Source organism: Chaetura pelagica, unplaced genomic scaffold (assembly GCF_000747805.2).
Source record: "Chaetura pelagica isolate M959 unplaced genomic scaffold, ChaPel_1.0 scaffold117, whole genome shotgun sequence".
NCBI lineage: Eukaryota > Metazoa > Chordata > Aves > Apodiformes > Apodidae > Chaetura > Chaetura pelagica.
Window position 1 is genome coordinate 7,573,285 of NW_009954185.1, and position 24,239 is coordinate 7,597,523.

The 24,239-nt window shown below is 42.7% G+C and overlaps 1 protein-coding gene across 1 annotated transcript in view; it reads left to right on the forward strand.

Annotated features, from left to right (window-relative positions):
- ETV6 (ets variant 6) overlaps positions 1–24,239 on the forward strand; it is a 165,183-nt gene that overhangs the window by 126,987 nt on the left and 13,957 nt on the right. Inside the window, exons 3-5 of the mRNA XM_010003023.1 lie at positions 3,381–3,545; positions 7,342–7,476; positions 13,778–14,320. Of these exons, the coding sequence (XP_010001325.1) occupies positions 3,381–3,545; positions 7,342–7,476; positions 13,778–14,320 (843 nt within the window). The remainder of the gene's footprint in view (positions 1–3,380; positions 3,546–7,341; positions 7,477–13,777; positions 14,321–24,239) is intronic.

Genomic DNA, 24,239 nt, shown 5'->3' on the forward strand with positions numbered 1-24,239 from the left:
CCAGGTCTGACCCTCAGGTCAGAATTCACCCTCTGATGTCCATGGCAATGCTGGCTACCGAGAGGGCAGACCAGGAGAAAGGCAGCATCCCTTGGGTCTGATTCACACCTACTAAAAACAGCAACTGATTTCAACAGTCAGTTCAACAGGCAAAATTCTGTCCTCATTTTGTAACACAGCACTCATTTTCCTCACTTTATTCTGCTTGGTAAATATCTTTGTTAGTTGAAGACAATGCTGTTAGCTTTCACAGAGAATAAAACTGGAGAGATAAAAAGCCCATTTTCCTCCACTGTGGACATGACAATAAAAGAGAAGACGGAGAGGGGAATATAAGAAACAGCATCCAAAAAGAAAAATTGTGTAAGCAGGATTACAGCTGTGTATGCTGTGCAGTAAAATCCTTTAAGCTGCAAAGCCAACCCTCTCATGCCTTTGTTTCCACAAAACCAACTGCTTCTTTTTAAGAAAGGGCAAAGAAGGTGGGATACAAGTTTAGTAAAGGCTGTACTGCACATGAAAGAATGATTTTTGGAATGGCAGTCTGCACACCCAGAAAAGCCTCCTGCAACTGAACTGATTCAGCAAATGGGCATGCAGTGGAGGCCAGCAAATAAAGAGGGTGTTTTTTAGAAACTAACTTCCCAGGAAAGGGGCAGGGCAGGGAGGGAGGACAATGAGAGAATAGGCAATCCATCTAGGGAAAAGCAGTTAAGTTATTTTATGGCACTTTATGTCTTCCAAACACGATGTAAGTATTTAATTATGGTATCACACCAGGAGTGGAGAGATGTGGTGCATCCACCCACTCATTTTAGTGATAGCCAAGCTGAATTAGAATGGCTGTTTGCCAGTTCTCAGTAACTAGAAGCCAAGTGGTCCTAGGTCATACTAGTTGGGGGCTTTTCTCACAAGCTCTGGAGATGCTGCTGAAACCCAGCAGAGACTTAATTTGCAGTGTGAAGTGCTGGATCTGTTTCAGAGTTGCCAGGACAGCATGCGTGTCTTGTCCCAGTCTGTGTAGCTTATTTGGCTGTTTCAGGCCTAGCATAACTCAATTTTAACCTCTCTTTAGACATGGTATTTTTGTATTAGGTGAACAGAATAACAGAATGCAAAAATACGCTGTCACCAGTACATGGGAAATTATGAACTATGCTTGTACAGGGAGTGATTTATTTATTATATGATTATCTGTCAGGGAGCATGCACATCATGTGAAGTTATCATAAAACTCTGTTTTGTTTTGTGCATTATCTGGTTAAGTGCATGTCAGAAGTCCAGTTAGATTTCTATATGACAGTACTCCTTTGGACACTTGTTTACTTCCATGGCATGGCAAAAGGGAAGGCAAAACAAACAACACATGAGCACTCCTCAGTTGGTCTTTTAAAGCCTTTCATATGTTGTGGCCTGGCTGCATCATGCCTGACTTCTTTCTCCTTTAGCTGCAGTCAGTGTGCACACTGCCCAGCAGTGGCCCACGGTCTGGAGTGTGTTTTCTGCAGGAGTAATCCCTTCTTCAGCAAAAGATGAACCTCACTGGCATTTTAGACGATGGTTTGAATGTCTCTGAGCAAGTCTACACCTCAGCCCAACCCCTCCAAAAAGAAAAAGTCCTTCAGAAAACTCTGGCCCCAGTAATCAGACCCTAATTCAATAGGGAGAATGTAAGTCCTTCATAAATAAATAAATGGTACTTCTTGCTTCTGTGTGGCACATAATACGGTGCTACAGGGGCAGTTGAAGCCAATGGAGATTGTTGCTGCTGCTATACAGACATCCTTTCCTTAGGTCAGCTCTGACCCTTTCTCAGGCTCAATCTCAGTTCCTTCTTCGACTGAAATCCAGTTCTGTATGCAGCTGTGGCTCTGGGACTTTCCAAAGCCACTGTCTGGGAATCTGGCATAGCAGCAAAATGCAATTCACTGCAAGTGACCTCTTGCTAAAACAGAAAAAAGGGTTGCCTATCTATTAAAGAAGTAGGAACCAAAATAAAACAGAGCACTACAACTCTCCCAGGTTTCTTTTAGTGCTTGGTAGGAGGAGGGTAATCAGATCACAGAGAATGGTGTGCCAGGAAGGAAATTTCTTCCCATGTGCAGCATACAATCAGCCAGGTGCAATATGAGGAAGGGAGGTTTGTCTTCCTCTGAAGCATAAGGTATTAGCCCCTGCCAGAGGCTCTTTACCAGAGATCTGATCAGATACGGCAAATTTTATGTTCCTATGCAGAGTGTGAAGCTTTCATTTCTACTTAGCACATTGTAGCAAGTCAAACAATGAGTCATCTCAGGAGGGGGAAAAGGAAAGAAAGCTTTTATCTTCCAGCGGATTGGAAATAATCTCTCCACCTGGGTATAAACAGGTCCATGCTGCCTCCTCTCCAAGGGAAGGAAGCTATTTTAATTTTTTCCATAAAACAGATATTGACTTGTCACACCTCCCAAGCCTTTCTGCTTGTGCCCAATAAAGGCAGCAGGTCTTTGACTTACGTGGTAGTGCAGTTGGGCCCCTGTGAGTAAACACAGTGATCTCGGCTGTATATGCTGTATGAGCTGGCTGGCTGAAAGGGAGAACCATTTCCTCTTTGAAGCCCTGAAAAAGCTGTGCTCAAACAGAACATATCTGCTATTTCACTACAAAATGCCATACCATACTTTAAATGGGCAGAATTACATTGGTATTATTTTATTGCTATACAGGACATGCAAGCTAAAGCAGTGCTAAAGGTGCCACAGCCTCAACGCTTACTTTCCTCTCCTGTGTGGGAACAGCATCTGCTAGCTTTATAGCATCTGCAGGAGGGGTGGGCCAGTCTGAACACACCTTTGTCAACTATACCCTTGCTGACACACTCTTGCAGAGGTTGTGTGAAGCAGCCCTTCTTTACAGTCACCTAGAGGGAGGTATGGCCACAGCTCTCTTGTATCCTACAGCTTTTTATTATTTGTGATCGATGACTCTACAAGGAGCATAAAGAGAGAGCACACCTCGGTGCTGTGCAAGGATACACACCAGGGATCGATGGGCCCAAGGACTTTGCAACCCGCCTCTTCTGCACCTGAGAATGAGCAGCTGGAGGAAACTACCATTTTTCAAGGGAAACCTGGAAATGTCCTAGCAGCTTTTTTCAGGATGCTGAGGCTGCTCTTTGTTTCTCAATATGTCACAGATAAAGCAAGGTGGCTAAACTAATGAAGTATTTCACAGTCCAGTGCTTTAGAGTAAATCTGAGTCAACATGACATTCCTCTCCTACACCTCCCCGAGACTTTGCAGATTATGATGTGGGGAGAAAGGATGATTCACTGATGTTTGCCTATAGTCCCATGCTTTGTCTCAATTTGGTAACACAGTCATTGTCTCTTCCTACCACAGGTTTGCAGCCCATTTACTGGAGCAGGGATGATGTGGCACAGTGGCTCAGGTGGGCAGAGAAGGAGTTTTCCTTGAGGCCGATTGAGAGCAACACTTTTGAGATGAATGGCAAGGCTCTGCTGCTCCTGACCAAAGAGGACTTTCGATACAGGTCTCCTCATTCAGGTGAGGATTACTTACAGAAGCTGTGATTGGAAAGAGGGAGGAAGCTGTAACAAAATCTGGAAAGGGTCAGAGGAGAAAGCGTATGTTTTGGGGTGGACTGGGTGAATGGAAGAGAGGCACGACAGAGACACTTGTATGAGGTGTGAAATCCTGATACACCAGAGTTACAGGCAATTTTGGATGCAAATCCAGCCCCAGACATCCAACATGTTTCTAGTTAAAACTCCCTGCAAAATTCCCAGAAAGCAAGTTTCTTTGGCAGCACTTTGTGACTTCCAGCTCTTCCCTGTGAAGGCTTATCTATTCACAGACCCAACCACAGCAGCAAGTTAATCAAGTGCTCCAGCCTCGTAAGAAGCCCATATTAGCATTCTGCCTCACAGTTGGCTTGGCTGATGTGCTGCTAAAAGTGTCTGTAAAACTCCACCCTGGGGGACCTTTCCTCTATTTTACAGCCCCTGTGGGCTTTGCTTTACTTTACCATATTCTCTCACGTGCTGGAGTCCAGCCCAAAGCACAGCACAGAGCAGGTGTGTGAATCAGTCTTCCTATTGCTCAAATTATGTCTTCACTTATTCACAAAGAAGATTTAGAACTTTGTATGTTGCCTGCCTGTATTTATATCCCCTGCGGTCTGTCTGCTCTAGTTCTACAGTCACAGTAAGCCTCTGCCCTCCTTTGGGAGGGATGTTTAACTAAATACGAGGTATTGGTTCTAAATGAGAGTTGTGGGCTACTCCTTTGTAAACATGCAAGGTAGTCCTGTGAAATGGAAAGGCTTGCAATTCAGTCACCACAAGCGATCCAAGAGTTTGGACCCAGCAGTTACAGAAATGAGGAGGCTTTCAGAGAAGTACATCTGGTGCTGCTTCCATCTGGCTGGTGAACAAGCAGTGGCAGTAATTCTGCATCGAGCTGCTTGGCGACTCCCTTGCACACACCCCCACACCCATCCTCCTGCAGGGTCTGCCTTACAAACTGTGGCTTACATTGAGTGTGTGCAAAGTTTTTTAAGTATGTGCTTCAAATCCAGGACTGGTTTTGTATGGAAGGAGATGACAAACATTAATGTCTCTTGCCAGTGTAATACAGTGGTGAAAAGTGATGCCCAGAAGTGGTTGGTTTGGGGGTTTTTTGTTTGTTTTTTAATTCTGGAGCACTGCTATTTGAATAATTTAAATAAAAAATTAGCCCTGCTTAATGAAAAAGGAGCATTGAAAGTGGGCAAGGACTGTAAAGGGTATCTTTGTGTATTTTGCCTGCACCTCCCCTTATCATTCCAATGCCTTGCTGCCTACAAGTTGTGTCCCCTGTGTGCAGTGAGGGCACTTGAAATGAGTAGGATTGAAATGTTTGTAGGCTGGAGAAGGAGCGTTACCAGAGAAGAGCCTCTGGCTTGCAAATTCTCACTTTAAGCTCTTATTTATCTAATTTGGAATGATATAACCACACTAAAAGCCTCCTCCCTTGTTTTTTGTCTCCTCATTCTCTCCAGGTATTACCCACTGATGATAAACCTTTTAAAGGATATCTGAGTCAGTCCCTAAAAATTTAGATGACTGTAGGTAAAGGGGCATTACTTCAACATTTCCCAGAAATTAATTATACAGGAAACTTAAGAACTATGAAATAGTGTTTGCCTTAGAGTAAGTTTTTCATGATTGTAGCTACATAAAAGCTGTGTCCTTAAACCTGGTGATCTTTAAGAAGGTCCCTTCCAACCTTAACAATTCTATGATTCTTTCCCCTCGTGGTTAAATCAGGAGAACTACATCCACTCCCCCCAGTGCTCCTAGCAATAAAGTGAGCTTACACTCCCACAGCTATTCTCCTACTTAGGACTGGCCAGGGAAGGGAGGCAGCAGAGGAGGAAGGGAGTGAAAACAGTTTTCACCTTCTTAACTGTCATTATTGCATCTGTGTGTTGCAGAGCATAACTTTTTTTTTAAAAAAAGACAGCTTTATGGATGGCTGTTTTCACTAGTCTGTCAGGCTAAATCAAAAGAGGTACAAATTTGCTTCCTTATTACTTGGAGTGTTACAGTAGGAGTCATGATTATGCCACTGTTGCATTCAAATATGCAAATTATGTGGAAAAATAACTTCTTAGCCTTTCGTATAATAAACACAGAAAAGATACCTGGGTTCTTGAGGCTTTGTTTTTAATTAGATTTGAAAGTATTGCAGTCATCTTTTCAAAGTGCCCTAAAGTCACTGCTGAGAGAGTAAAAGAAGCCAAGATGCTAAAAATAAAGGAAACTGAACTGTGGAAAGCAGGATGACTTTAACTTCCATGCTAAGACACTAAGCTTGCCCGCAAATAGAGCATTGGCAGTTAAAACAGACAAGGGGCGAATGGTGCCCTGCTTACAATCTCATAGAAACAACTACTAAAACCACCCCCCACACTTCAGAATACTCTCCCAGAAAATCCAAGGTGTCTTAAGCGAAACTTCACTAAGTTCCTTTTCAGATATGTTTTTGCTGCAACCTGTTCCTCTGTACTATGAGCAGTGACAAACAGAAGAGAGCAAGCAGAACTAAAAGTTCAGTGACTTCCTACTCTGTGTCGTACATTTTCACTTTGAAATGTTCAACCACTTACAAAATGTGCAAGTAGCTAGGTGTTTCATGTACATGTTGCTGGAAGAAGGGCATCAGCACAAGATGTTGTACATAAAAAGACACAAAATAAGCAGTTAGCCCATTGGTCTCCTAGGTACTGCAGTGATATATTCCACTGAGGGAAGATACAAATCTGGTGCTGGGGCATGGTGGGGGAAGTGGAGAACAGCCTGCCTGCACCCCAAAAAAACAAGCATCTGGATCAATTAATGCATGTCAGCTTTGTGCAGTGCAATCTTCTGTGGAAGACTGATATAACAGCAACTAACAGACTGTGCATATAGAGCACCAAGTCCCCTGCATTTTGTTCCTTAGTCTGCATCATATCTGCAATCTAGTATTGCCTGTTGCAGTGAACTCCAAACAGGTTCTGGTAGCTAGAAATAACTAGCGTTGGGATCCTATTTGGGCTCTTCAAGAATCTAACCTATGACACCAAAACTGACATACAGAAGTTCCCAAGGCACCTCTAGCACTCAAGTGTCTCCAGCAGTTACCACTACAGCAAGGGTGTTGAGGATAAATATCTCAATTCTTTTCAAGTCTTTGAGTCCATAACAAAGTTCTAAGAGTTCTTCCTCCTGTGGATTTCCTAGAATTCAGCATCTTAGTGGTACACAGCCCCTGGCCTTGAGGCACCAGTGATGAATGGAGAGACCTTGCAACATCTTCCCTCTCTTCCCCACCATGAAGCCTAAATTGTTCAGTAATAAAAGAAGAGCACCATCTTTGCTCCCAGCAACTCACTGCATAAATCATGGGCTCTGCATTTAAGAATTGTGTCCTGAGGTGTCTATCTAAGAAACTGAGGCTGGGATAAGAGATGGTGGGACACTGAACTAACTAATGCTTGTAAAGGTCTGGAGCTCTTGAATGGGCAGTCATGTAGCCTGAAAAAAACCCCTCTGTTTTGGGGTAATAAAAGCCTTGTCTTGTCATTCTCCCATTTTTCCACAGCCACTCACAGAATTGTTATGTGCAGCTTTTCTTTTTCTTTTTTTGCTTTCAGGGAAGAACCTTGCAAAACGGTGAAATGTAGGGTTTTACTGCAAGCATTTTTGGATCTGAAAATAGCACCCAGGAGCCATTAATTCATGCATCAGATGGCTAAATGAGTCTTCTCAGCAGTATGTAGTTTTTAATTTCCTTTTTCCTGCTGTTTGTCTTTCAGGTGATGTTTTGTATGAACTCCTTCAGCATATCCTGAAGCAAAGGAAAGCTCGTATGCTCTTCACACCTTTCTTCCACCCTGGGAACTCTATCCATGCTCAGCCAGAGGTCCTATTACACCAGAATTATGATGAAGGTAACTTTGTCTCATTCTTATGGAGCTGCCATTATTGAGGGGAGGAGGGTAAGGCTATGTGGAATTAGGTCACATTCTTGCTCCAAAGGAGCTTGGATAAAGCTACTCCTCCCTTTGTCTCCATAGGTTTAGAACAATCAGTTGGTCTAGGGCATCAACTATCCCATTCCCCATTTATCTTCTTGTATTTTGTCCTGTTTCCAAAGCCTGCTTAGACCTATGCCAGGTGCAGATTAAAAGAAAACAAACAGCCCCGAAAGTTTTATTGGCCCCATTTATTCATTTTTCCTCACTCCTGGTAGTGGAGGCAAAGGTGCTTCATGGACTTTGAGTATCCTGGAGATGCAACTAGATGCAATTATTTGCAGAGCAAGGGAGATGGCACCCTCAGAGAGGAATATTGTCACTCAAAGTCAGTTCAACTGACAATCTGTCATGGCATCATGACAGAGGTCCTAGTGCTGAGCCCATCATGTTGCTCAGCTGTTGAGCTGATCAAGCAATTCACGTTGAGAGAAGGGTTTTTTTCTTCAGGTTTTATCTTATTTTAAATGTCAGAATTAATGATTGTTAGTTAGCCTTCATACTTAGATCATTAGTTAGCCACATATCTCATGCCTGTCAAAGGTGGTGAAGAAAGAACAGATGTTTGTAGAATTACATATATGGGCTTCTTCTCTTCATTATTAGTATAGATCAAAATTTAAGTGTGCTTCTTTCAATGGAATATTGAGGTATTATTTTATTTAAAAATGCACACACTGAAGTACTAATTGGTTTCCTCCAATAACAGAAAAATATAAAGTGTAAGCCTTTTAAAAGGCCCTTTCCATGAAAGCATCATGGAGAATATACTTTTTCTAGTAAAAAAAAAAAAAGTTAGGAAAAAGTAGTCTTTTTCTTTTTTAAGTTAAAAGGAGAATAGAACAGAAGTGATTTAGGATATCACCCTATTCTCTACTAACTGGAGAAAAGATGCATATTTTTTTTCAAGATTCAGTGTGGGATTGCAAGAGAAGATTTAGGGGAACTGTCAGACCTGTACAAGTTGCCCATGGCCAGCCTGAGCAAGCCAGAATGAAATGGTACCAGCAAAACTCTGAGACTAAGCCAAGAGCAGGACAGCAGCAGGTGGGATAAGGACACTCCAGAGTGTTTCCACACAGCTGTGTAAATATTTCAGATTTGAAGAGGGTGCTGCAGGTCAGGATGGGGGTGAATTGGCAGAGTTGTGCAAGAGGCAGTTAGTTGCCTGGTGGATTAAGATAGGCACTTTGCTGAGACCATTGTAAAAATCTCCACTTTTTCCTGAAGCTTGGCATTCACCCATCCAGCAGCGTTCCCTTTCTCAACACCAGATGCCCTCTCAGACACCCCTACTTTAAAGTTATGCAGCAACTTTCACTCTAGAGAGGATTTCACAGGGTTGTTGAGTTGGCCTTTCATGTGCATCACTTACAACGTAAGTCCTTCGCAATCTAGTCCAACTTCTCTCACAGTGCAGGATAATTAAGAAACAACTTTGGTTTCTTCCTCACAACACCCTGCTGATAGCACCACTGTTTTTGCTTAGAGAACCCTGTGCTATTACTGAAAACTTTTCTTTATAATAACAAAAATTAGTTCTTACTTTGCTGCGAGAGGAACTTCAAGCAAAAGAAACTACAGATTATCTGCTGCGGGGCTCTGAGAAATCAGAAAATCTCTATGCCAAGAATTTGTAGACAAGTGATTTTATTTACATATTTTGACATTCCTTCATGCTTCTTCCTCCTGCAGAACCACTTGGGAGAAACTAGCACACTTAAGTTTACCATTTTCCCTCAGCAGAATGCACTTAGTGAAAAAGGAGAATGAATGTGAGAAGCAGAACTTAACCCTGCCTAACTCAAAACCTGTAACAGATGGGTCAAGTGTTACTTAGGCACGATTTTGGGTAGTTAAACTTCCTTGGTTATGGATCTTTTTAAAAATCCGTTCCTACTCCAGCGATCTTTTTTCCATTTTCTTCTACTGGCCCTTTTGCCTGTTTCCTATTAGATTATATAATTATGATCCTGCTTCTAAATGCTTTCATTTTAAGTTAGTTAATCCAGAATCAGATGAGACCAACATTTACATCTAGTGGCTTTTTACTAGCTTAAGCAAAGTGGGTTTGACTGTTTGAAGTCAGTTGACAGGCTATGTCCAAGATGCATTGGCTTTGGCTTGGAATCTGCCCTGTGGGCATAGGTCTCTGCCCCTGTAGAGGGATGAGCAATGGAGAGTGAATTACCTACACCTCCAGTGGTCATTCTGACTCAGCACTGAGTCATCTGATGGGGTGCCATACAGGAAGCTTATACTGTCATGCCCTGCACTTTTTTTATGGGTAAACAAAGTGAGATTGTCATGCCAGCAATTGCTCACTCGCAGAGTGAGTGCAGCCACACCCATCCCTATATGGATGAGATAGGTCAGCAATTTTCATGGGACCTAAATTCCCTTCCACAGCTTTTCCTTCAGGAAAGATTGTCATGCCAGCAATTGCTCACTCGCAGAGTGAGTGCAGCCACACCCATCCCTATATGGATGAGATAGGTCAGCAATTTTCATGGGACCTAAATTCCCTTCCACAGCTTTTCCTTCAAGAAAGAGTGTTGGTCACTGAGAATAAAGAGCCAGACTGATGAGTGAATCTGTTCCTGTAGGAAATTATATACTGTATATGCTCAACTTACAGTCATCAGATATGCCAAGGAATGAATGTGATGAATATTTGTTCAGGGTCATTCATGGCAGTAAAACTACTTGGAGCTGAGTTTGAATTGTTTTATGGTAAACAGCAACTTTGGCCATGAGGGAATTCTTCAGTTAAGTATTTAAAGAGAATAATCTTGAATGAAGGTAAACACTAGTGTGTATCCATTTGTGGTTTTAACTCTTGCTCCTTTTTAGAGTTACTTGGTCCCTACCTTCTCTCCACCCTGTCCTGGTTCAGAATTATCATGGTTTGGGAACAGACAGATAGGTCTGCTTCTATTTGGAGCTTGTCAGAGCTGACAAATGTTTGCAGAGAGCTTGGTAGAAAGCACACTAAGGTATTCCTTTCTGCTTTCAAGGTAGTTGCTCCCTGCAGCAAAGACAGTGTCAGTATTGTTAATTAAGATATTGAACAGCACTGACCCCTGAGGGACACCACTTGTCACTGTTTTCCATCTGGACTTCGAGCCATTGACCACTACCCTCTGGAAACGACCATCTAGCCGGTTCCTTACCCACTGACCAGCCCACCCATCAAACCCGTATCTCTCCAATTTATTGAGAAGGACGTTGTGGGGGACTGTGTCAAAGGCCTTGCAGAAGTCCAGATAGGTACCATCCACTGCTTTTCCCTAGTCGACTGATGTAGTCACTTTGTTGTAGAAAGCCACTAGGTTGGCCAGGCAGGATTTGACCCTGGTAAAGCTGTGCTGGCTCTCCTGGATCACCTCCTTGTCCTCCACGTGCCTTAGCATGTCTTCTAGGAGGATCTGTTCCATGATCTTCCCAGGCACAGAAGTGAGGCTGACAGGCCGGCAATTCCCAGGGTCCTCCTTTCTACCCTTTTAAATATGGGCATAACATGTCCTTTCTTCCAGTCACCAGGGACTTCACCTGACTGCCATGACGTTTCAAATATCATGGGCAGTGGTTTGGCAGCTACAATTCCTTCAGGACTCTGGGATGTATCATCAGGTCCCATGAACTTGTATATCTTCAGGTTCCTCAGATGGTCACGAACCTTATCTTCACTTAGAGTGGGTGGGACCTTGTCTCTCTGGTCTGTATCTTGAGGGCCATCAACATGAGAGTTGTGAGGAGAGGGGTTGCCAGTGAAGGCTGAGGCAAAAAAAATTTTGCGAACCTCAGCCTTCTCGTCTGTTGTTACCATTTCACCTTTGTGGCTCATCTGGGGGGTAGCTTTCCTTAACCTTCCTTTTCTGGTTTATGTACCTGTAGAAGCCCTTCTTGTTTTTCTTAACATCTTTTGCCAAGTTCAGTTCTAGCTGTGCCTTGGCTTTCCTGACCTCCTAACTTTAAGAAAAAACAGGCACAGAGGTAGGCATAGTTGTAAATTAATTCTTCTTTAATCTTCACATAATTTGAGCTTCCCACATTAGCTGGCCACATTGCATTTAAAGCTGTGGGTTTAAAGAAGAAAAATATATAGCTCTGGAGTTTCATGTCCTCCAGATGTTTTCATTGTGAGTATCTTAAATCACTCTAGAAATGTATTTTTCTTGTCTGGGGACACAAGTGTGTGAAATACGTGTTCTGGAGCCATGTTTGTAACCCAGAAAGCCGACCATGTTCTGGGCTGCATCAAAAGAAGTGTGGCCAGCAGGTCAAGGGAGATGATTATCCCCTTCCACTGTTGTGAGACCCCACCTGGAGTACTGTGTCTAGTTCCTGAGCTCCCAGCACAGGAAGTACATGAAGTTCTTGGAGCAAGTCTGGAGGAGAGCCATGAAGATGATCAGAGGGCTGGAGCACCTCTTATGGAGTCAGGCTGAGGGAGTTGGGGTTGTTCAGCCTGGAGGAGGGAAGGCTCCAATGAGACCTTGTAGTGGCCTTCCAGTACCTGAAGGGAGCCTGCTGGAGAGCTGGGGAGGGACATTTTTCAAGGTTGTGTAGCAACTGGACAAGGGGTGATGGCTTTAAACTGGAAGAGGATAGATTTAGGTTAGACATTTGGAAGAAATTCTTCACTGTGAGGGTGGTGATTGCCCACCAACTGGAGCAGGTTGCCCAGGGTGGCTGTGGATTCCCCATCTCTGGAAGTGTTCAAGGCCAGGTTTGATGGGTTTTTGAGCAACCTGGTTTAGTGAGAAGTGTCCTTGGCTGTGGCAGGAGGGTTGGACCAAGATGATCTACCAAAACCGTTCTATGATTGTATGATGATTCTATGTATTTTCTGCCTAAAATTTTAGGTTTGCCTGCAGACATTAGCATCCTGATATAGATTAACAGCCCATTGAGTAGGCAAAAGCATAGGTGCTATTTCACAGCTTGGCACTACATTTTCTCAGGACTAGAGCTTTTCTGGTTCAGCATTTTCTTTGGGTAAATGCTGATTCCTCTCTTGGTGCCTGTGTAAGTTCCAGGGCAGCTAGAGCCTCTGGGTCTTCACCTTGACAGGCTCTTCAAGGAGTACTGCTTCTTTTACAAGAGACCAAGAGGATAGTTAAAGAGTATCAGAGCCAATGGAGTGAAGAGTCAGCCACAAAATAGGCAGCTACTTGTTTCAGTTGTTGACATGTATGCAGCAGTTTTCTTCTCTTGTAATCCACAGCTTTCAACAAACAGCACTGAAATGTGATCTTTGTTTTTTAGATAAAAACCTGCTAATCACTGTGCTCTGGTGGTATTTTCCTCTTGGCCAGTAATTTCCCAAGTCAAAATTGATGGCCTTAGCTAAGCTGAAAGTTTGGACTGTTCATGTCAGGCATTTCGTTTTGTGAGAGAATTGTTAGTACGTAAAGACGTTGACCTAGAGCTGTGATTTATCTCCCCCCTACTGTTAAGGAGCACAGCTGGGGAAGTGTACTCATGCAAAAGTTATGCTAGAAGTCCTGCTGAAGAAATGTAAGTGCTTATATGGGACAACCCATCAGAAGAGAGCACAGACAAAATAAAACAAGGTGAAAAAGTCCTTATGAAATTATGACATGCTTTTAAAATCAAGACAGGGTAAGATTTAGCTAGTGTTTTACAAAGAGCTTCTTACCAGTGGGGCTTTTTAGATAGCCCAGTCTGTATTTCAGAGTAAGATACTCTCTACTTTGACCCAAGCCTCTTATCTAAAGCTTAGTGCCAATATTTTCCTGGAGACATTTTCCCTTTTTGTCACTGCCCTCTACCTTACAGTGCTCATCATGGTAGAATAACGGGAACCACATGTAGAGACATGAATGGCAGGAGATTGAAAGCATTTGCACAGAAACACAGTGCAGCTGAATCAGATCTTACTTTCTTTGCCTGTGATCCAGTCTGCTTCTCAAGATAGGGTTTCTCTTAACACATTTCCCCAGGAACTGCTGTTACATGGTGATGAAGAGAGATTGTTTTCATGATACTGATTTACTTAAGTGTAGTGGTAACTATCTGCATTTATATGTTGTTTTTCTGGGCATCTGTAGGTCACACAAATAAAAGCATTTCCAAGGTGACAGCAGTACCGAGCAAGCCCAGCTAGCAGTTTGACTGTTAGATCCTACACCTTGATCGCAACATAGACAATCTTTTTTTTGTTTTGTTTGTGTGTATTTTCTCTCCACAGACAGCTTTGTCCAGAGACCTTCAAGACCATCCACAGAAACTGTCCACCACAACCCCCCAACCATTGAACTGTTGCATCGTTCTAGATCACCCATCACCAACAACCACCGTCCATCACCAGACCCCGACCAGCGGCCACTGAAGTCCCCTATGGAGAACACTGTGCGTCACCTCTCCCCAGCTGACAGGTTACCAGGGACAAGGCATCAGCAAGAGAACAACCACCAGGAGCCCTATCCTCTTTCAGTGTCCCCGATAGAAAACAACCACGGCCCTCCTCCGTCTGAGGTGCTCCAGAAGCCCTCCAGCCCTCGCCAGGAGAACACCAGGGTCATCCAGCTGATGCCTAGCCCTATCATGCATCCTTTGATACTGAACCCCAGGCACTCCGATTTCAAACCACCAAGGTTGTCTGAGGATGGGCTGCACAGGGAGGTAAAGCCAATCAACCTGTCCCACCGGGAAGACTTAGCTTATATGAACCACATCATGGTGTCTGTATCCCCTCCTGAGGATCATGCAATGCCCATCGGAAGAATAGCAGGTAAGTCACATTCTCTAGGCTGCACCAAAGGTGACACTCCTCATTCATAACTAACCATGCTGTGTATTAAGAGCTTCTCGTTTCCTTTTGCTGCTCTGTGACCTCAAGAATTTACTGGCATTCTGCAAATTTCACCACATCTGCGGTTCAGACAGTTAAATATGATTAAAACAGTTTCATGGCAGGTAAACAGAGGTGCAGAATGACTTGCTTGTGACCACAGAATGCGTAATTGGTGTTGAAACATTTGTGTCCTGACACTCACTGCCTCTCTACCTGCTAGCAATCCATTGCTTTCCCAAGACAGCTCTCTTCAAAGCTTTGTCCTGCAGAGAGATAATTTTCCAAGAGTTGCATTCACATTAGTATCCAGTCTGATGGAAAGGAAAAAAAAACCCTCTTGTCAGTGGCCTTTGTAATAATACAGTGTCAGGCTGACTATTATGGACATGGTGGGACTAATGAGTTATCACCTCAGAGTCCTACTTCGTAGGCTTCCCTGTGCTTCTCACAGTAGGATTGTCCCTTTTTATGGAAACAAGGTTGCCTTTGTCCCATGCAAACCACAGGCATTGTCTCACTTTCATTCTCGTAAATAACTGACATCACAACAGCTGAATCAGGAAGCTGAGGTTACAGAAAATGTTGTTTGTACTTGAAAGGGAACTGTAAATAGATAGGGAGAGGGGGAAGGGTAATCTAACCACTTCAAAAATGTGCTGAATGCCCCAGTAACCAATTTCTTTTGAGAGATGTAAATACACACCACACCCAAAAACATTCCATGCATTTATGTCAGCAGCAAGCTAATGTGACACCCACCTCCTATGGGGCATGACACATGTCCACGGAGGTATATTTTAAAACACCTTGTTCTCTTTTGTCCTTACGTGCCTTAAATTTGTTACACATGTGGTGCTGCCTCAGTTTTAATGAGGAAGATTTTCTATTTTCTTAAGACTTTTCTATTTTCTTAAGACTTACCACTTTAAATTCAATTGGTAATCTCACCATATAGTCGAACACCAAGCACAACAAGGGCCATGATCCTTCCACATCATAGATGGGTTACAGAAATTAATCTTTTGACATTTTTTGCGTGGCTGACACTTGTCTCTCTCCTTTTAAATTGTTATTACACATACTATTCTCAGGAAGTTAAGAAATACACTTAGTGTTATGGCAGAGAAGATACCCTGCTAGCTACATCATCGGAGATTTCCTTTCCATAAAGTACTATTGGAAGATCAGAGAGGTTGTTAATTTTCATTTTTCAGAAGGAAATGTTCTCGGAGAGCGACACTTAGACTGAAAAGAATGTAAGATAAAATATGGGGAGCAGGCAGTGGTGTAATTTTTTAACTTAAACCCAGGAGTTCTCTTACATAGTCTTTGATATCTTTGGGAATCTTTGATTTCTGCATGTTGTGACACCAGGACTATAACTCATACTCCCACATCCTTTCCATCTGTATGTTGTTTGCAGGGCAACAGAGCCCAAGTCCATGGATATTTGAGCCTGACCCCGTTGCTTGGCACATAAGCGTAGCCATTTAAAGTGTTATACACAGGCTATATTTGCATGCTTAGCAGCTTTCACTTGAAGTCTCATGGCTTTGCTTAGACCCACCAGCATGGGTGGCATGTCTTAAAGAGCTAGTGAAGTATTTCATGCCAAAAAGACCTGAGATGGACTCAGGCTGTCAGTTCAGATGAGGGCAGTGCTTTGTGGCTAAGGGTCAGGGGATTACATATCTGGCAGTTGCTAGCATCTTAGATTTCTACCAGTAAACCTGCCAGTGTACTTCCATCAGTACCCCATGGCCTTTAATTGCAAACACCAGCAAGCCTCAGTTGCTCTACAGACACCAGCTAGTGCTATTCTGGTTAGGTTGTAATTACACATAAACTCTAGCTGGACCCTTTAAAGGGCTCACAGCCAATTTAAAGGTTACAAAACCCAGTTTACTACCAAAAATGTGAATGCCCATCTTTAATACCTGAAGTCAACTTCATCAGTGCTAATGGATTCAGTGGCATCATACGTAGGCTGCCTAGAAGAAAGCACACACCTTTCTCCCTGCTTCCCCTCATCTCACAGCCTTCAATTTAGAGCTCTTGCCATTAAGTGATTTTGTTTCAAGAGCATTTCTTTTTTGTCAGCATAAAGCTATTTTCCACCTGAGTGTCCTTATCGTCACTGGCACTTCTATAGTTCAATTGAGGCTTTTGACCAACCATAGCTCACCACTTCAATTTGAGAGAGACCATGAAAATTATTAATGCTTATCTCTTAAAACTGCAAACATACATCAATATAGAGGTATTGCTAAAAAGAGCTTTTTAAAATTCACTGGCATTTTTTCCATTTTGTGGATGAGAAAGGCTGATGGAGTTGGATTATGAAAAGATATACTAGTAGTCCAGTGCCAGAGCTAAATACTTATCTGTTTACACTGGTGAGAAGAGAGCCTTGACTTTCTACTGGCCTGTGTGCAGGTGATTTTCAGGGGAGGCAGCAACGAGGAGCAACTACCAGGGAAGCCCCGTGGGCTGCTAACTAAAACATTGGGCTGAGCTCCAAAACATGTTTTATTCCCAGCTCAGATATTTTAAATTGTAAAAGGAATTATTCGTTGACTTCAGATACCTCAGCTTCATAAACCTGTTTACTTGTAGATAGAGTCTGTTTTTAAATGCAGCATGCAATTACTTAATGCTGAGAAAGAAAACAATGGTTTTGCTTGCTGCTATACACAAATACTGTGTTTTCAGGATGTCGATCAATAGAGCTCTGGACTTCCTGCCAGACAAAATAATGACCTCTGCTCACCAGCTGACTAATCTTTCCTACCTTTTAATGTAATATCGTTTCTCAAAATATTAATGTTACTGGTAAAGCACTTTGCCTTTTACAGCAAAGAATTTCAAATTGAGAATCTTCTCCTTTCCTCTAAGGCCATTTTACACTTCTCTAGCAAAGCAAGAGGCATAAAGTATCTTTATGTTATTCATTAAAGTCCCATATATTATTCATCAATGGCTAGAGTTGATTTTAAAAATTATATTTAGCTATCTTCTCAACACCAGGTTTTCTCCCTAACTTCATCAGAACGAGAGGTCATTATTTTGGGATGAACCAAAGGCAGACTTGCATTCCCTGTAAATACAGCAGACAGGGGTTAAGCTAACTAACTCAGGCATCAATAGACATCTAGCTATGACAGCACTTAAAATATTAAAAATACCTCAGAAGGGGAGTTTAGCACAGCGGAGTAATGGACAATTTTCCCCACTGGAACTGATAATTCAAAGCAGCAACGGTGTTTGTTATTAGCTCCTAGCTTGGACTTAAGACAAGCAGGCAGCCTATCTGGCTTACTTTTAGTTGTGAATTTTTTTAATAGCCTGTCTTGGAGTCTGTGTCCTCCCGGTCAGTCTCCAATAATTTCACTCTATGGGGAAAAATAATGTACTTTTTTTTTTCCTTTTTTTTTTTTTTTTCCTTTTTAACACAGTTGCAGTTTCAATCAAAAGAGGTGCCTGAAATTAGGTCTTCTGCAGAACGGAAATTCCACTGCCCATTCACCTCTGATGGGAGGGTTTTGTTATCAAACATTTTAGGACTTTTAACATGTCATAAAAAGGTACTTCCTCAAGGCACAAGGAGAGGCAGGAGTTATTGCACTGGCAGGCACTCATGGTGGGCCATGGCTGAGGCTGGCACTGCAGCCCTCGTGGAACCACAGCCACCAGAAACCCTCCAGCCATTGTGAAGTTCCACCTCCATGGCTTTCCTGGGACTTCTGCCGATGAGTTCAACCAGGGCAGGCTTTAATCACCAAGGTTTAGGTGTGAAAAATGTCCTTTTTTCAGATATCCAGGTCCACCTCAGCTTGTTAGTATGAAGGAAAATGGGAACTGACCTATTAGGTCTCACCAGAAACCTGCTGGTTGCCTAAAGGAAGACACAGGAGTCCCTGTGGGATTATCCAACTACAAGAGGGCAGGTTTCATCCTGACTTTTATCACATAGAAGTTGGCTTAGAAACAGGCTAATTAATCTAACAATATGATGGAATTCACCTTACTTTTGATTCAGTTACTTAAAAGTGACTAATACAATTCTGGATGTTTCTTGTGAGGGGAAACACGTTGCTGAACAGGTCCCTGAGATTTCCACCTCTGTGTCTTTTGCTGTACTAGCTCTCTGAAACCAAAAGGTTTATTCACTAATCCACAGCAAACACTGGTCTTGAAACTTTGGGATATAGCTATAACTACCCCTTTACTCAAGCCCTGCCCAGCACAGGTTCTAATGAAACAGCTACATGGTTGGGTAAGGCAAGGTGCCAGGGAGCAGTGCTAGGTGCAGTTGGACTCCCTATCAAGGGCTTCCTGTACTCTTGGAATTTGAATCCAGTAAAACCCATTAAGCTCCAGGTTCATTCTGTGTGTGCTTGAGGCAGACCTATCCCATTTGTGCAAGCAGCTTGGAAGGATGAGAATTACTGTTCTTCTGCAGAGCCCCACCTTGCCTATTGCTTTTCATTCTGCTCTGCATTTGGCTGGGGGGGAATATAAAGGCAGGTGGAGTCTCGTGCTTATTGGTGTCTTTTGGTATGTGGTTCTTACCAGCTGGGTTACCTTAGCAACTGGACTGTGTGTTTGACTTCATGAGCTGCCAGATTTGTTTCTTCCCCTTCAGGAGTCTGAGGAAAAGCCAGGTAATGTTTAAAATGTTTAGAGGCACATTGTCTACCACTCTGTTGGTTTGGCCCACAAAACTATCAACTGCTGTTGGAATGAAGACAGCCAAGATTCTTACCCTGCCACAGTCATGAAAGAGATCTGCCTCCATCTCTGCTTCCCACCTGCCTCAGGCCCTCAGTGTGCCACACATCCAGAGAGTCCAGGGGCATAGCATGAACCCCACAGATTGGTAGCCAGACACATGTAAGTGACTTCTCAAAAAAAAACAATCTGATGGCCAAAAATGAAAATGCAGTCCCCTGTTAAGAGCACATCAGCCATGAATGACTCACATTCTGCTAGAAGCTACACAACTGTGCTTGTGCTGGGTGTCAGCTACGTGCTAGCTCTGAGCACAGGGAGGTCTTCCACCCCAAAGCTCTGTAAGAGCAGTAGTTTGGTTGTTTTGCGTGGGGAGAGAGGTTGGAGGGGGATTCTCCTCCCCTTTGAAAAACTTCATCACTTCTCATAAACTTGTGTGGGAGGGGAAAAAACAGGAGGGGTTAGTTGTGTGAATCTTTCACAAATGTGCTTTAAAAAAGTGTGAATCAGTTGATTTTTTTATTAATTTTTTTTACTTTAGAGTTGAGCTGAAAAGCTTCTATTAAAAGAGGATAAGAAAAACAAGCTCAGCTGATTGAGCTATTGGGTTCCTAGCAGGAGACATTTAGAGATTAAATATCACAAGTCACCACACTTAAGAACATGGCACAATGGCATCTGGTGTCTCCTCAACTCATTCACTAGGACCAGAACCACAGTGCCTTCATTTGCTCCAGATGTGTCAATGTGACATTTACAACTGTGTCAAGTTGTAGGATGGTTTTGTTTTTTGTTTTTTTTTTAATTTAACTGATTTACCAGCAAAATCCTCTGTGCAAATGCAGCTACACCCACATTAGTTCATTTTCCTGTCTGTACAAAATAACTGTACAGGCACAGTTACTGTGCAATGGCATATGCTGAGTGGTGGAGAGGGAAAGTGGGAAAAGAGGCAAAGAACAGTTATGCCTGCATAGTGAAGAGGGTAAAAACCAATAACTAATCACAACTTAGAAGTTAATTTTTTTGCAGCAGCTGGTACCATTTGCCCTCACAAAAAGGAGGTAGCTTCCTCTTCTATTTAATTTTTAGTGTTTGCAATACAGTTGTATCTGTAGGCTCTATTGTGCTACAGTCCCTGCCCCAAAGGTTCACTGTCCAGACAAACAAGGTAAATAAATAAAGGAAGGGCATGCAAAAGTGAAAGGTGTTTTCAGGTGTTGTTTGGTGAGAGGTGTTGGAAAGAGAAAGCTATACTATACTGCACAGAAAATAAAGTCATGGCACAGTGCATCAGTAGACACTAGCTGACTAGTGCCCCACTCAAAACTGAAAGTTAAATTTACTTCCAGATTCTAGTGACTTGTAACACCTTCCCTTATAATGGCTCACATTTACACATTCCAATTTCTTAAAAAAAATCATTATCCAGCTTAAAATTGCAAGAATCAATACTCTGCACTACTGGTCAGTCTGGCACTTCCGTGGGTTTTTTCTTCATTAAACATCACTGTGACAGCAACCCAAGCTATTCGTAAACTCCAGAGTCTGGATATGTAACTCACACTGAGCTATCTCAGTCCTTTCATCTGTTGCAGCATTTAAAGCTAGCAGTCATGTTTCTGTGATACAGCCTCCTCTGTGTTGATGTTGCAGTCACATCCTTCAAGCAGAAAGAGAACCTGCCCAACTGTGGCCATCTACTGCTGGGACAAAAACTTGGATTCATGAATCCAAATCAGTCTAGTCTTTTTTTTCTTGGTTATGAATTGTCCACGTGTGTCAGGCAGTGAGCACAATGGGTGTTAGTAGTAAAGGCTTGAACCTAATTCCCTCATATAGTCATTTGGTGGTTGGTGACTTCATTCAAGAATGACAATACTGCTTTGTAAGTAGAAACTTTCTCCTGCAAGTCACTTCTGTGGACAGGCATGTCCACACAGACCTGCTATGTCACTTGATGTCAGGAAGAGCCTATGCCAGTCAGGTTCCCTTGTGCACCAGCACTAGCTTGTGATCCACCCAGTGATGTGCAGCACTGTTTAATTCATTACTATTCCCTCTTCCAAAGCTGCATCACAAGCTTCACTGTGGTGAATTCTTACCTGAACTGAAAATGATTGATGTATCTTCCTTTGCAGAAGGTAACAAACCAAGTGGTAGAGACTTAGCTTTTGTCCTGTGCTTCCTTAGAGGTACTCTGTCTTTTAAAGGCATAGTAATTGCTGATAATGTAGGAGCCTACATGTATACATGCCTAAGACTGCCAAAGCTATCTTCACACCATCATGAGGCATAATCCCAACAGGAGCTGACAGCATAGTACTGACTGGTGGGCTTTTGTGAAGCACTGACTTTGGGGGTGACTGTGACAAGACTGTCTCAGCAACTGAACAGTTACAAGTTACAGCTGAGGATACTACAGAAGGGTGAAACAGTGGTTCAGTTCAGCATGCTAAGTTGTAAGTGGTGGGGGTACATTGCCTGCTTTCCAGTTGGCTGACCCTCCTTCCCATGGGGCATCAGCACACAGACAGATTGGAGCCTTGAAAGAACCTGGGAGTCTTGGTGTAGGCATGGTGTGTCGCTCCCATTTGGATATGACAATGGTAATGTCACTGGCCTTGTTTCATCACTTGCCCTTGCAGTCAGGTACACTTCTACATTTGCAGTATATGCCACATCTGTTTTGAGTCCCTTGTGGAAAGCCAGATTGCTGTAAAGAGACTGAAAATGTGGATCAGAGTCAAGCTCATAGAGTTCATATTTATAGAAGTTTTCATTATAACCTTGAGAGTCATCTTAACATGGCATTAACAATTAATTTCAGCATGAAAGTATGCCTTGCCTGCTAATTCAACTAATGACGCTCAAGCAGTAGCTGAATGGCAATAGCTTGGCTAGGTGGTTGCAGATTTTCTGTGAAGTGTCTTGCTTTACAGCTGCCTCCATTCATACTGCACAGTTGTAGAAATTAAGTCAATTGTTCAGATCCACGCAGAAACCAGGTCTGACCAAGCCATAGGAAAGCTTAGTCAATTTACATTTCACCCATCTCATTACTGTAATGCAGCATATACATGGCTAGAGAGATGTGGTAAGTGGATTCAGAGTACCCTCAGACTCCATTGAGGTCAGCAGGATGTTAAACACTTTTTAAAGAAACTAGACTTTTAACTAAATCATGCCCCTTATTTTCCCTGTATACTGCACACTTTCTTCAGGCTAGAGTTGGTTTAATAATTCAGATTTTTTTCCTATAAAGCAAACTTGGATCACTTTGAACCCTTGTAGTTAAAGTAGGAATATACACCATAGCGTTGACACTACACCTCACTCTCTTCAGAGACAAGCCTATTGAAGTCTGGTGTAATACTCATCAGTTAGAATAGATCAGCTGATGTTGATTCAAATGCACACCTTTAAATGGGTGAGACTGCAGGTAAAAAGAAGGTCTCAACAATATAGTGTTTTCCATCTCTATTGAGGGAAGGGAAAAAAGGAAAGGAGTTACAGTTTGACTGTGTCTACATGTGGAGATTGAACCCATAGAAGGCCAACTCACATTTCAGTTTTCTGCAAGGGGCCTGTAAGAAGTGGCAAGTTGCAGCTTATGAAGAAGTCCCTTCAGGAGGAGCTTCCTGGGAGCACACCAGGAGCCATGTCCTCCAGCCACAGCTCCAGGAGAGTTTTAGGCCTTCTGATGGAGCACAGCAGTGAGGTTCTTGGGCAGCAGTCTACAAGGAACCATTTGCTGCTGTTGAAAAAAAAAAGAAAAACAGCTCTGTTACCTCAGAAGACTAAACCCAAGGTTGAACTGAGCTTGTGACAGAAGATACTGGGGATTCTTACACTGTGAGGTCAAAAATACTTACTCTAGTTGGGAATTACTTCACTGTAGTTTTGCTTGCTTCTTTAAAGTAGAATTCAGAAGATCAAGCTTCATCCTTAATTCTTAAGTTCTCCTCATTGAAGTGTTGGCCAATTTTCTGTTGTCATTGTGGTTTTGAGGCATTTTTAGGATGTGTGTGTGAAGAGGCAGAGGTTGAATTTCTCTCCCTTTTCCTAACAATTGTCCTTCATGAGCAGTAAAGGTGAGGAAAAGCCACAGGAGGATTAGAGGCAGGTTTCTTTAGCAAGATAAACAGAAGAGTGCTCTCTAACATTGTGGTGGAGCAGAAAAAGAGCAACACTTGATGCTAATACTGGAAATACCTGTCAGTTTGGTGGAAATAAGGGAATGGAACAAGAGAACAGGGCCAGGGGTGGGGCGAATCACAGTTTTATAAAAGAATATACTTTAGTGTTTGGTGGAAATAAGGGAATAGAACAAGAGAACAGGGCCAGGGGTGGGGGGGAATCACAGTTTTATAAAAGAATATACTTTAGCTTGCAAATTATTCATCCATCAAACTGTCTGACCCATCCATTACATATTCCTTGTGCTTTGAGTGCTCTTCTCTACAACCACATGTTATGAACCTTTTGGATTCTCCTTCCCCTTACAAGTTTTTATTGCCAAGGACAGAGCTTGGCCTTATTTTGCAGTGTTACTTTTACAGCCTCACAGCCCAGCTGTTTGCAGGATGACAGTCTCAGGTTTCTGCTCTCCTTCTGCCTGATCTCTCACTCAGTGTTTGGGGACACAACAGAAGCAACACACAACTGTTGTATTGCATGATCTGGCAACCTCTTTCCTCAGCCCCAGCTTTAATTTACTGAGCAGTTTTCTGTCAAGAGGTGTCTCCCCATAGAAACATTGGCTTTACTGTACCAACTTCATCCTGCTTCCAACAGCAGCCAAGATTCACAGAAAGAAAACTCTTTTCCCTTAGTAACCTGGACATGGATTACTATATGGGGATGAGCAACACTGCTCCATCTCAGGATCAATGCCACCTGAGTCCTCAGAGCTATTTAACCTCTTAAACATGAGACTTGATTACTTTTTTCTTGTAGTTTTGTCTGCTAAACTAAGTATGTCATGGAATTAGGTAGATACTGAGGCTGGATTGTGTCTCAACACAGCAGTAATGCTACTGTAGCATGTCTTTCTTTCTCAGTGTGCTGTTTGTTTGTTTCCCAATTTGTTTATTTATTTTCCATGGAAATGGTTTTCAGCAGG